Here is a 13,309-nt window from a genome sequence, read left to right as displayed (position 1 = left end):
CCCGCATTGTTTTCTGAGGTTATTTCACGCAGTATTGCTTGACTGTTAGCACTGAGAACTCTCTCCTATTGGTCGTTAACTGAAGGTCGTCAGCCACTGATTTGTCCATGGAGAGAGGTAATGCCTGAATTTTGATATTCTCAGCACACCCTTTACATTGTGAATCTCGGGATATTTAATTCCCTAACCATTTTCGTATTCAAACTCCCATACGTCGACGTCTAACTGTTATTCCGCGTTCTAAGTATGTTAGATCCCGCCGTGCGACCGTACTGACGTCGGAAATCTTTTCGGATGAATCACCTGAGTACAAATGACCGGTGTGCCAATGCACTGCCCTTTTATGTGCTACCACCGTCTGCATATGTGCGTATTCATATCGCTATCCCATGGCTGTTGTCCGCCCAGTGTACTATTGACTCCTCTAGTTATGACGGTTGGTGCTCAAACTTCCGATCAGATAGTGTATGACATAGTTAAAATCAATTGTTTTTGTTTTACTATGTGTCATATTTTATTATTTTTTAGCTAAATTAAAAGTACTCACCACATTTTATTGTACTTTATTGTGCCGGTGTATCTTTGCAGCTGTGCAGACGCAGGCTGCGTGGGCGTATTCCCTTGACGTGAATCTTCTGGCTTCCGGCTACAACAGGCCAGAAGTAGGGAGTGCTGGCAGCGGCATCTTCCTAGGCCGCAACGGCGCCGTCCGGGCGATCATGCCCAACACCACGACCAGTCGTCTCCTCGTGGGAACTGTGGCGAAAATGCAGCGCTGCCAGGAGACCTTCGCATCGAGGGCTCGCTGCCGCCGTGCCGCTCTGGCCGGTGAAGGCGAAGACGACGATAACAGTGCTGTCGAGCGCACTCCTCTGTCCGCTTTCCACCACATTGTTCGGCAGAGGAAGTTCGGCCACTTGGACGTCGACGAATCTTTGGTGGACGAATCGGCACCAGCCTTCATTCACCATAAAATGTACGACCAACCAGACGACGCAGCTGAGGCTGACGACAATTCCGGGCCTCCATCTGGAGAAATAGAGCCCAAAGTCCCTCCTCATTTTATGGGTCTGCATCAGACGGACCAAGTCGAAGATGATGAGGAAACTAAAGACATATACGAAACGCATGGGATGGCAAGTGAAGACGCGGGAGACAGAGCTGCATTACAGAAAACTGAGGAGCGGGAGGATGGAGAGGAGACTCTGCACAGTAATTCTCCATATGTAGACGAACAGAAAGTAGACATCCCGGAGAAGAAAATACCTGCCAGTACGAGGACTGATCCACCCGATTTTAATGAACCATCCACGAACCCAGACCTCTTAAGGCTCTACCAGGATGAACCTGAGGAGCAGTTTCCAGAAGAATTTTTAGAAATAGAAGTCCCAGAAAGCTACGAACGTCCTTTTGAGCCAGAACGTGACCAAGAATACTTCAAGCTTCCAGATAAAGAAGAAATTCTACTCGCGGATGAAGTAAAGAAAGAAAGCCGGGAAGAGTCGGATGAAGAAAACCAGCAGTTGTTGACTGCTGATGACAGCGCTACAGCAGCTGCTGACAATGCTGACCTGAGCGTTTCTGGCGGTGAACATAATGCCACTCAAGAGGAGATAGAAGCTACTGTAAAGAAATTCGAATGGCTGGTGGAAGACAAAGAAGAGCCGCTCCCACGTGACTCTCCCGAACGAAAGGCGGACATTCCGTCTGCACCAAGCGCTGGCAACGAAGGCGAAGAAGTGCCCAAAGAAGAGCATATCGACGATACTGATGATCTCCTCGCGGATGACCATGGTTTGCATTTGGTAGATGATGGAGGACAAGACGAAGCAGCGCCAAGAGAGGAACACGCCGACGATACGGACGATATCCTCGCCGACGATCATGGTTTGGCTGAATTACATGACGATGAAAAGGCAGTGGCTGAAACTGATGCCAGTCCAAAACAGGACGTTGAGGGTGCTGGGGATCTGTCTGGAGCGAAAACACTGACAGACAGTGAACAGCCTTCAGAGTCAGAATGCGAATTTAAGAAACCTGACAAACGCGGAAAACTTAAGTGCCATCGCAGAGATCGTGTCAAGCGAAGTAAACGCCCACGGAAGTGCAGGCCGAGACCAGAAGGACAGAAAGCGTCTAAAGAGCCCGACGGTGTCGTTACTGATGACAAGCCCGTGGTGGAGACTTCAGAGAATGTCCCCGAGGACGTCGTTGAAGACACCAAAGCGGAAGAGCAGCCAGTAAAATGTGAACCTGAAGTCACCACCAGCGAACGTAAACGTCCCTGTAAAAAAAGAGAGCGTCGTGAGAGTGGCTGTCCAGCATTCAGCAATGGAGTTCTGGACGACGGGAGAGTCAGCAAGAGTACGGCAGGGCTCTTCCTGAAACGGGACCATCTGGAGGTGTACAAAACCTTCACGCTGAGCACAGAATCGCTTATCGAGAATAGTACGGTAGTTCTGTGCGACGGTACCTTCTGCTGCCACTTCACCGTGGTGCTGGAGGTGAACGCTGAACTGAGTCAAGCAAGGTACGCCTACCGGCTTGCAGTCTTCGATGGTGTTCGCTCTTTCGATGGCGTCGCTACTGGTGGTCTACAGGTAAACAGCTTGTCACCTATCTCCGTCATAAGATAAATATCTAAATGTTAAGAAGTCACAATATACTTAGTAATTTCCTATAAAGCTATACGCATTCAGTAGACAGTATCCCATCCTTGCCCTGAAATGTAATAAAACACATGCTCACAATCATAGTTTCCAGTGTGATTGCAAGACACGTCATGAGATAAAACTTGGTAAAGGCTCTCGAGTACAATCAAAGACTGTGTAACAACCACTCTGGATTTCATCACTCATTGCGGTCTCTCAGTATTGTACAGTTGAGAGTACTCCATGTTGTATAACCCTACGGCTGCTTGTGATACAATTCTGTATATCGGGCTTTTAGGTTCTCCACATACCGAAAAGATGGGACCTATACATCCTTCTTATGTGTCACTTCTCCTAAAAGTATATGAGTCTTAAGAAGGTTCTCAATTTTTTTCTGCGTTCACTGCGTGAGGTTGATTTGCTTCGATATCGTGTTGATTTTTTAAGTAAACCGTCCTCCGATCTCCTTTTCAGGTTTCTAATCATAAGTTGTACTGAGATCATCATTTCAAGCGGTCTCATGATATGAAATATGTATGAAAGTATTTTCTTCTTCATAAGCCTTTTGATGTAAGCTTCTTGGGGCGAGGAAAGCTTAAGTCTTAACAAGTGATTGAGCGTTAGTTGTTTTAAATCTCCACAGACACCAATTCTGCCAACAGGCTTCCATAGAAACACTAACGGAATACGTATTTTCCTTCTTTAATGAAATTTACGCATTTTGACTTTTAACTACAAATTTTACACAAGCATCATTTCAGGTGTATAGCCTTTTCAAAGGGCAAGTTGACAGGCCACAAATTATCCGGCATGTGTAAATGATAGGTTAGCGTCGTAATAATATGTATTACTTCTTATAAACCCGATTTACACTGCGTAATGTGTATATTTGATATGCACTCGTATTCTGTGTAACGACGACTGGCTTATGTGACAAATACATGTATTATCCCCTCACTTTGATATTTCAGCTTGCTGTTGAAAATGGCTGTAAAGCCGAAATCATGATTATGTGAAGTAAACGAGCAGCAATTTATAGTCAAATAGCCGGAATTTCTTTTCAGAAAGCTGTACATGAGTGTGGTCCCCCAGGAAAGAAAAGTAATTAACCAACGGAGCAGCCCGTAGACTTGTACCTCGCCGCCACTATTCCTAACGCACTGAGACTATCCATTTCAGCTGCGAATGAGTGACGGAGACGCCAATTGGGTGGGAGCTAAGGAAAGCTGAAGTGGCGGTTGGTTTCAGTTGAATTCGTGCTACGTAACTGGTGGCTCATCCGAGCCCGGATTCGAAGAGAGGGACGACAGGAAATATTTTTTCACTTTTCAGTCTCTTGGCTAATTAATGCGATCCGCCACGAATCGAGTTCCTCTCCTGCGACACTCTCATCGTCTCAGAGTAGCACCCGCATCCCACGTCCTCATTTACTTGGCGGATGTATTCCTATCTCTATCTTCCCCTACACTTTTTCCGTCTACAGTTCCCTCGAGTACTGTGGAGGTTACCCCTTGATGCCTTAACTCTCGTTCTGTCAGTGTTTTTCAGTTTTGTCAGTGTTTTTCAAATGTTCCCTTCTTCGCCGTTTCTGCGGAGAACCTCCTCTTCCCTTACCTTATCAAATGGTTCAAAGGGGTTTGAGCACTATGGGACTTAACTTCTGAGGTCATCAGTCCCCTAGAACTTAGAATTACTTAAACCTGACTCACCTAAGGACATCACACACACCTATGCCCGAGGCAGGATTCGAACCTGCGACCGTAGCGATCGCGCGGTTCCAGACTCTAGCGCCTAGAACCGCTCGGCCACCTTGGCTGGGTTACCTTATCAGCCTACCTCATTTTCAACATTCTTCTGTAGCACCACACCACAAACCCTTTTATGCCCTTCTGTTCCGGTTTTCCCATTTTCTGTCGTTCACTGTCGTAAAATGCTGTGCTCCAAACGTACATTCTCAGAAATTTGTTCCTCATATTAAGGCCTACGTTTGATGCTAATAAACTTCTCTTGCTCACGAATGCTTCCATTGCCTGTGTTAGTCTGCGTATTATGCCCTCCTCTCTCCATCCACTATGAGTTATTTTGCTTCTAAGACAGATCCTTAATTTCGTGTTCCTTACGACCACCGATTCTGACGTTAAGATACGCGGTGTTCTCAGTTTTTCTACTTCTCTTTACTCTTGTCTTTCTCCAGTGTACTCTCCATCCATAATCTGTACTAATTGCGCTGCCAATTTCATTCAGTAGATGCTGTAACTCTTCTTAACTTTCAATAATGATAGCAATGTCATCGCTGAATCCTCTTATTGACATCCCTCAACCCTTAATTTTTAGACCCACTATTGAATGTCTCTTTTATTTCTCTCATTGATTTTCGATGCATACATTGAGCAGTAGGGGCGAAAGACTGCATCCTTATCTTACACATTTTTTAATCCGAGCACTTCGTTCTTGGACCAAAACCTTATGGTCCACTCTCGGTTCTTGTACATGTCGTATTTTCCCGTCTTTCCTCGTAGCTCACTATTATTTTTCTGAGAATTCTGTAAACCTTGTGTCACTATACAGTGTTGAACTCTTGTTCTGATTTGTCCTCAGTCTTGTTGCCATTATCAGGCGCTGTTTCAGAACTGACTCGCTTGCACCTTTATCTTTCCTAAAGCAAAATCTTCATCTAACAAATCCTCAATTCTCTTTTCCATTCTTCTGTATATTATTGTTACCAGCAGCGTGGATGCATGAGATGTTACTCTAAGCCGGCCGCGGTGGTCTAGCGGTTCTAGGCGCGCAGTCCGGAACCGCGCGACTGCTACGGTCGCAGGTTCGAATCCTGCCTCAGGCATGGATGTGTGTTATGTCCTTAGGTTAGTTAGGTTTAAGTAGTTCTGTTGTGTCGATTCCCTAAGGTCTCGACACAATGAGTGGCTAGGTGCACGCGAAACTAACGCAGACGGGCGTAAATTCTGAAACAGGAGACTGGATGAAAACTATAAAGAAAAGAAGAGAGATTTTAATATACTTAACTTTAATGTAGTCTTGTTCTTGTTGAAATACATCTCTTGCATAGTAGTAAGCAATTAGCAATGATACACATGGCGCCTTGCTAGGTAGTAGCGATGGACTAGCTGAAGGCTATTTAATCTGTCTCTCGGCAATTGAGAGGAATACTTGGTAGGTCTAGTCGCAAGCTATGTCGTCCGTACAACTGGGGCGAGGTCAAGTCCGTGTCTTGTGACCTGCCCTGTGGTGGCGCTACGTTTGCGAATACACAGTGGCGACACGCGGGTCCGACATGTACTACAGGACCGCGGCCGATTTAAGTTACCACCTAGCAAGTGTGGTGTCTAGCGGTGACACCACAAGTTCTATGTTCTAGGGGACTGATGACCTCAGAAGTTAAGTCCCATAGTGCTCAGAGCCATTTGAACCATTTTTGTTACTCTGATTGTGCCCTAGATTGTATACTTATTTATGATTTTAGAAATTCCGTTGTACTGTTATGTGCCCATTCTGCTTTATTTGACCATATTTTATGTCTATATAGGAAACTAAGGGAATGGAACTTGGAGAAGTTGGAAGAACCAGGGGCAACTGAAAGTTTCAGAGGGAGCATTAGGCAACGATTGACTAGAGCACTGCGAAGGAATATAGTAGATAGCGCCTGGGAAACTTTAAGAGATTCAATAGTGAAGGCAGGAGAGGATCGAATAGGTAAAAAGACAAGGCCTAGAAGAAATCATTAGATAAAACAGGAGGTACTGACTTTAATTATTGAAAGGAGAAAATATAAAAATGCAACAAAGGAAATATAGACGTCTAAAAAGTGAGATTGTCACGGAGCGCAAAATGTCTATGTAGGAATAGCTAGAGGAAAATTTAAGGATTCAGAAGCATATTTCACCAGGTAGTTGATAGATACCACCTACAGGAAAGTTAAAGAAGCCTAGGAGAAAAGAGAAGCAGCTGTATGAATAGCATGACCTCAGATGGAAATCAAGTCCTAAGCAAAGGAGATAAACCTGAAAGGCGGAAGAATATGTAGCGGTTCTCTGCAAGAGAGATGAACCTCAAGGAAACATTAAAGAAATAGAGAAGGGCGTAGAGGAAGATGATGTGGAAGATATGGTACTACGAGAAATCGAAACAGGGTTCTGGAGTAGATGACTTTTCGTCAGAACTACTGATAGCCTTGGGAGAGACAGGCATGGCAGAACTCCTCCATCTGGGGTGCAACATACACAAGACAGTCGAAACAAATCCATTTCCGAAGAAAGGAATTGCTGACATGTGTGAAAGTTACCCATACAAGAAAGGAAAAACCGGTAGAAGCCGATCTCGGGAAAGATTAGTTTGAATTTCGGTGTAATGTAGGAATACTCGAGGCATTTCTAATCTACAACTTGTCTTGTAAAACCAATGGCAATTCTGAGAATCAAGCGGCATGAAAAGGAAGCAGTGGTTGAGAAGAGAGTGTCACAGAATTGTAGACTGTTCTCGATGTTATTCAGTCTGTACATTGAGCAAGCAGTAATCGAAACCAAAGAAAAATCTGGAGTTGGAATTAAAGTTCAGAGAGAAGAAATAACAACCTTGAGGTTCGTCGATGACATTATAATTTTCTCAGAGACAGAAAGTACTCGGAAGAGTAGATGAAAGGAATGCACAGTGTCTTGAAAGGAGCATATAAGACGAACATCGACCAAAGCAAGACAACAATAAAGGAATGAGGTCGAATTAAATCAGGTGATACTGAGCGAATTAGACTAGAAAATGAGACACTTAAAGCAGTAGATGAGCTTTACTATACGGGCAGCAAAAACCTAATGATGGCCGAAGTGGAGAGGATATAACAAGTAGACTGACAATGGAAATAAAAGCGTTTCTGTAGAATAGAAATCTTTTAATACGGAATATAGCATGGATTTAAGTGTCAGGAAGACTTTTATGAGGGTATTTACCAGGAGTGTAGCCTTGTGTGGAGGTGAAACATGAATGATAAATAGTTTAAACAGAAAGAGAATAGAAACTTTTGAAATGCGGTGTTACATTGGCACATCACATAACTGTTGAGGACGTGAGTTAAAGAAGGGATCGGTTGATAACACATTCTGAGATATCAGGGGATCACCAGTTTAGTACCGGACCGAAGTGTGTGGGGTAAAAATTGTGGAGGTAGGCCAACAGATGAATACAGTAAGCGGATTCAGAAGGATGTAAGTTGCAGAATTTATTCGCAGACGAAGAGGCTTGCAAGAGACAGAGTGCTGCATAAAAACAGCTCTTTGGACTGAAGTCCACAACAACAACAACTTCAACATGTGCTGCTTACCGACTTCGTTTTCTTCTTCTATCGGTTCACCAAACTAGTCTTCCTCCTCATGACTGGCTCTTGTGGGCTCTTTCCACCTCTCCGCTTTTTGTTCCGCATTTGGCGGTGGAATTCCCATTGCTGTATTAATGTCATCACCCTTGCTTTTAATTTTACCGAAGGTAGCTTTGGCTTTTCTATAACGCTGAGTCAGTCCTTCAGACGATCATTTCTTTCCCGATTTATTCACATTTTTCCTGCAACCATTTCGCCTTGGCTTCCCTGCACTTCATATTTATTTCATTCATAAGTGGTTCCGATTGCTGTATTCCTGTGTCTGTCTCAACTAATTTGTGGTTCCTCCTTCAGTCGATTGATTGAAGTATTTCTTATGTTACCCAAGGTATCTTCCGAATAAGTTTCCTTCTACCTGTTATGACACATCATGTTATGAACATCTACTAAGAACGCTACATGTGATGACATGCATATAGGCGGTCGCGCAAGGCCCGGAACAAAGAATGAGTCTAAATGTCATTAATGAAAATGAATCAGGTGACTGATTCGAACCTTTCAATGAGGATCAAGTGACTGATTCGGACCTTTCAATGAGGATCAAAAATAGTGATATTTACTTCGAGGTATTTAAAGATTCAACCGCGGATTAAATCGCCTATATAATTACAGAAACGATGAAACCTTGTAATAGTAATTTCCTACATAAAGTGGAACTGAAATCTGTAAACAGATTTCGGCTGCCGTCGTTTTGTGAGGAATTAGAAAATTGTTCATTATGGCGACGATCTGTAAAAATATTCTGTTTTAAAAGGAGCATCTTCTTTGTCTTGAGGCCTGCACATACACATAAAAGCCCGCCGACCTAACGGTCGAGACTACGTCATGATTGGAAACTTCTGGTGAATAAAGGAAGCGGCCAGTTCTACGGCCCAGCTGGCGACAGCTGTCTGCTTGACCAACCAGCAAGTTGGCTTCAGAATACTTTTTTTAGCCGTAGGCACACTATTGTGAGCTGCCGACCATCTAAAAAGAATCCCTGAATTTCGCCGCTCCAGCCCATTCTACAACATCTTCTTGGAAAGTCCACCAGCTACCGTCTCGGCAACTGCGTCGTATCCATAGGTACGCTCCGCCACGCTGCGGTAAAGTGTAATGGTTTGCGATACCACGGGAGAGCAGCCACGCGTTCAGGTTCACTGAAACCTACCAACCATTTTCCGTTGCTGAAACCTAGTTTTCGTTGTTTAGCATTCTCTCTCTGAATTGTTCTGGAGTTAAACTAGTGTAGCTATAGTTCCATACTCTCCGTATACGTCGTTCTGCGAATGTGTCTGTGGCAGTGGAGGCTGCCCTCGGTTAATGTATGTTGTTCTGTGGTAACTTCAGAATGTATCTTTTTGTGTGTTTCTAAATCTCTTACTTGTGTTGCGATTTCTACCACCTTTCTCTCAGTATCCGTTGAAATCAGTGGCTACTTGCAAGTACGGTCGTAATCCGTGCCTCCTCACGGTCTGATGCTAGATAGAATAACATGACATGACATAACATGACATATAATAACGCTAGATCCCCATAGCCAATCAATACTTATTTCGCTCGCTATCTGGGGCAAGCTGTTTTCATTGAGGCATCCTGTGGCAACCAGTTTAGGTGAGGTAGCCCACAATACCTGATTGTCATATATCAGTGATTGCCCTTTTTAAAGACGTCCATTTCTCTTCCACTGAACTGACTACTGTGTTATTCCTTATCTCAATATCCACATCCGTAGCGAATTGGAAACGTGTCTCAACATTTCACATTAGTTCAATACCCCACATCCTTCCACATTATGTATTCTCTCTTTCTCATTAATCTACTCTTCATCATTACTAAATTATGATTTGAGTATATCTGCTCCTGAGTACATCTTACAATCTGATATCTGTTTTCGGTATCTCTGTCTGGCCATAATGTAACACTGCTGATATATTCTCGCGTCTCTGAGCCTTTTTCAAGTTTACATCCTCTTCTTGTGATTCTTGAAGAGTGTAATCTCTATTATGCTCTAAAATGTACTGCAGACTTCAATTAGTCTTTCTCCCCTCCCATTCCTACGGGCAAGACTATTCTCCCGTAACCGTGCAGGGTCGTGGTAGGAGAGCGACGATGACAGACGCCTCGCCCAAAGAATCACCGTGTTTTTGTTCACTGCAAGGTGAATACGGGAGTAACAGGCACGAGACATACATATTGCAGCTCCGTATCAGAAATGTTACACTCTTGGAAGTTGACGACGGAAGGGGAGGGGTGGGCAGTAGGTTATAGCTGTCCCATACTTCAGCACCTGACTGGAAAGGTAGAAATGAAGTACGAGCTCCGCTTGTCGCAGCACCATTTGCTGCATTAGCTTGGCTTGTGACTCCATCCTGTCTTTCAAGCGGGCTGTCGCTGTTGTTTTGCATATAGTTTCTGTTGCTGTTGATATTTTTGCTATTGCTGCCTTAGTTGCTGCTTCCAAACTTGAAGAAACTCGGGATCCACGTCTGCATTCACTGAACATGCGTGGCGCTTAAATTCTCTGTCCTTCAAATGAGGCTGCAGTCTTCGTCACAGCTTTTGTAGACATTGTCTACTTTCCGTGTACCAGAGTTCACAGTCTTTATTAACACACAGTTTAACAACCACGAAACGACCTGAAGTTCATAAGAGCCTGACCGAGCTGGGTCAGCGTGAGCAGACAAACGTCACTGTGGAATAGTGATAAAAGAAAGTCCATAAAGCCTCGCAATAGTTATCATTTGTTTACTGGTTATTTTAACGTGGAAATATTAGGGCATGTCGGCATCTCTTATATCTTCTGGTACATTGTGACAGTATTCTCTGCCCAGCTGAGATGCTATCCGACGATACCCTCAAATCTGATCCGTTTTCAGAAATGGTGTTGGGATACCGTCCAGCAGAACCGAAGGCTCCTGTTCGCGGAATTCTGACCTTTTTGATTTTCGATGGGATACCAGTGAAGACAAATATAATTCCTATGGACGATCAGAGTATTTATATCTTAAGGTTGTTAATGCGTCAGGATTGGCCAGGAGGGGAAGGCGGTAGGCACCAGTTGAGGCGAAGAATAAAACATAGTTTAACTTGTGTGAAGTTTTAATGACGTAAAGAAAGGCAGGCCTGGAGGAGCCGCCGACACTGAATGGGCAGCCGCCCAAGAGAGCAGCTGAGGAGGGCGTCTGATCGGTTTGGAAGCTGCCAGCAGAAAAGAGCGAACGGCGTGTCCGCTCTCGGCAGCCGGCCGCGGTTCCACCCCAACTTCACCATCTCCAAGCCTCCCTATTGGTCGGTCAGGTCGAAAGACACGCAGTTCGGTAGCGTTACCTCGTCAGCAGCACGTGAGTTTAGCTGCTGGTGGTTCAACACGTGAGTTTCAGGGTGGTTCTGTCAGGTTCTGGACAACGTGACTGAGACACTGCAGCTTACCGCCAGGCAGAAGGCAGTGACGACCATAAAGTGAACAAATAAAAACCAAATTTTTATATTAATAAACCGATTCAGTAACGGCCCCCTATTGTACAAGGTCTTTCACTTAGGTAATGCTGGAGGTCTTCGGCATATTTACAGAAGGACAAAATCGACGAAATATCATCGGCATACAAGGAAAACAAAAGTTGGCCTAAGACTCACTCCAGTGGCACTCCTGAGAGAACACGATTCCAGGACGATTTTTCATTCGCACAGGCGTCACACTGCTGTTCGTTTTTCAGGTAGCTTAGCACACAATCATAGAAATTCAGTAGACACATTTTTCTTACCAGTATGTCAAAGCTGACAATATCAACTCTTTGCTGAAGTCTAGTAGTGTGAATATTGTTACTTCACAGTTGCATATGGCATGTGTCGGATCATCAGATACCCCAATTTGTGCAGTGCTCGTGATGTGGTGTTCACGGAAACCGGACTCATATAATCATATAGGCTGCATTCGCGCAGGTGTTGCGTCGTGAACAATATATTCCAACAATACATTTCAACCCTGCCCGTCACGGTTCTGACCTCCATTGTAGATGCTTCAAAAAATGGCTGAAATATGACTAAGGGGGAGAGAGACGACCTTCCTACCGTGCGACTCATCCGCGGTGTTGTTTTGCAGAATTTTGGTGAAATCTGGTGCAAAGTGAGATCGTTAACCCATCTGACACGAGAAATGAAATTCTGAGTTCCAGCCATTTTTTCGCATTTGTTCATATTTGATGTTGAATCTTCGTCGAGGCCGAGGGAGGCGTCGCAGGGCGCCACACTACTGCACCATCACAGAGGAAGGCTGCAGGCTCCTTTGAACCAAATTTCATATCTCTGCGTCGTAATGGGAGACAGTTACGGAATTTTGAAGCCCGTTCACGGTCACCATCCCTCGGCCCGGCACCAGAAGACATTCACATTCGGATGTTGCAGCACCTATAGTCCTATGACAAGTGTTTCCGCCTGCAAATCTGCATTTCCCATAAGTTTTCACATAGCCAGGCTTATCACTACGAAGACTGGTAAGGTTAGGGACTTTCCTACTGCTACTGCCTCGTTACTGTCTCCAGTAGTGCGCCAAGCTGGTGACACGAATACTCATTGGACGGCTGGAATGGTGGATTGTATCTCAGATTTTTCTAACATTTGTCCATTATGGCTTCACAGACTTGACTCCACAGTCTACCAGCTTGTCAACTTGTCGGCCTCAATAATGGACGACGTATTGCGATAGTGCCAGATGATGATATTATTATTTTTTTTCGAAAAACGCCTACAACACTTGAGGAGCGTCCTCCGTACAGTGCACAAATGAGGCTTCGTAGCTCACCTTCGCAACTAGGTGTTAACATTCGCGAGATTTTAAAAGATCAGATTTTTAGTGCACGCTTATGAAGGGGGGAAGAGGTTGGCGGTCGGCTCTGTAGGACATTTTCACGTAGGTGAAAGGCGTAGCTGAGCGCAACCTTATTTTCTACGGACATCACTATCGACTATTTTCTGCCGGGTCTCACTTCTTCGACGATTTCGCGGTGAATAGCACGAATAAAATAAACACAAAGTGCAGGGAAGCTAAGGCAAAATGCCAGCATGAAAAATGCGCAGAAATCAAAAACGAAATAATTGAGGGAAGGACTGACTCAGCATATAGAAAAGCCAAAACAACCTTCGGTGAAATTGAAAGCAGCGGCAGTGGCATTAGGTGTGTAATAGGAATTTCATAGTTGAATCAGAGGAGAGAGCAGATAGCTGGAAAGACTACTTTCAAGCCCTCCTTCAGGGGGAGGACTGGTCTGATGACATGGTGACAAAAGAAACAGGAGGG

The 13,309-nt window shown here is 44.5% G+C and overlaps 1 protein-coding gene across 5 annotated transcripts in view; it reads left to right on the top strand.

The window, feature by feature from the left end:
* Window positions 1–13,309, top strand: part of LOC126262933 (uncharacterized) — a 421,675-nt gene that overhangs the window by 396,184 nt on the left and 12,182 nt on the right. For all 5 annotated transcript variants that reach the window (XM_049959863.1, XM_049959864.1, XM_049959866.1 and 2 more), the window contains exon 7: window positions 589–2,600. In XM_049959863.1, the coding sequence (XP_049815820.1) occupies window positions 589–2,600 (2,012 nt within the window). The remainder of the gene's footprint in view (window positions 1–588; window positions 2,601–13,309) is intronic.

The sequence above is a fragment of the Schistocerca nitens genome, chromosome 6 (genome assembly GCF_023898315.1).
Source record: "Schistocerca nitens isolate TAMUIC-IGC-003100 chromosome 6, iqSchNite1.1, whole genome shotgun sequence".
NCBI classification, from domain to species: domain Eukaryota; kingdom Metazoa; phylum Arthropoda; class Insecta; order Orthoptera; family Acrididae; genus Schistocerca; species Schistocerca nitens.
Note: the sequence above shows the minus strand (reverse complement) of the source record. Positions and strands in the feature narration are given on the sequence as shown.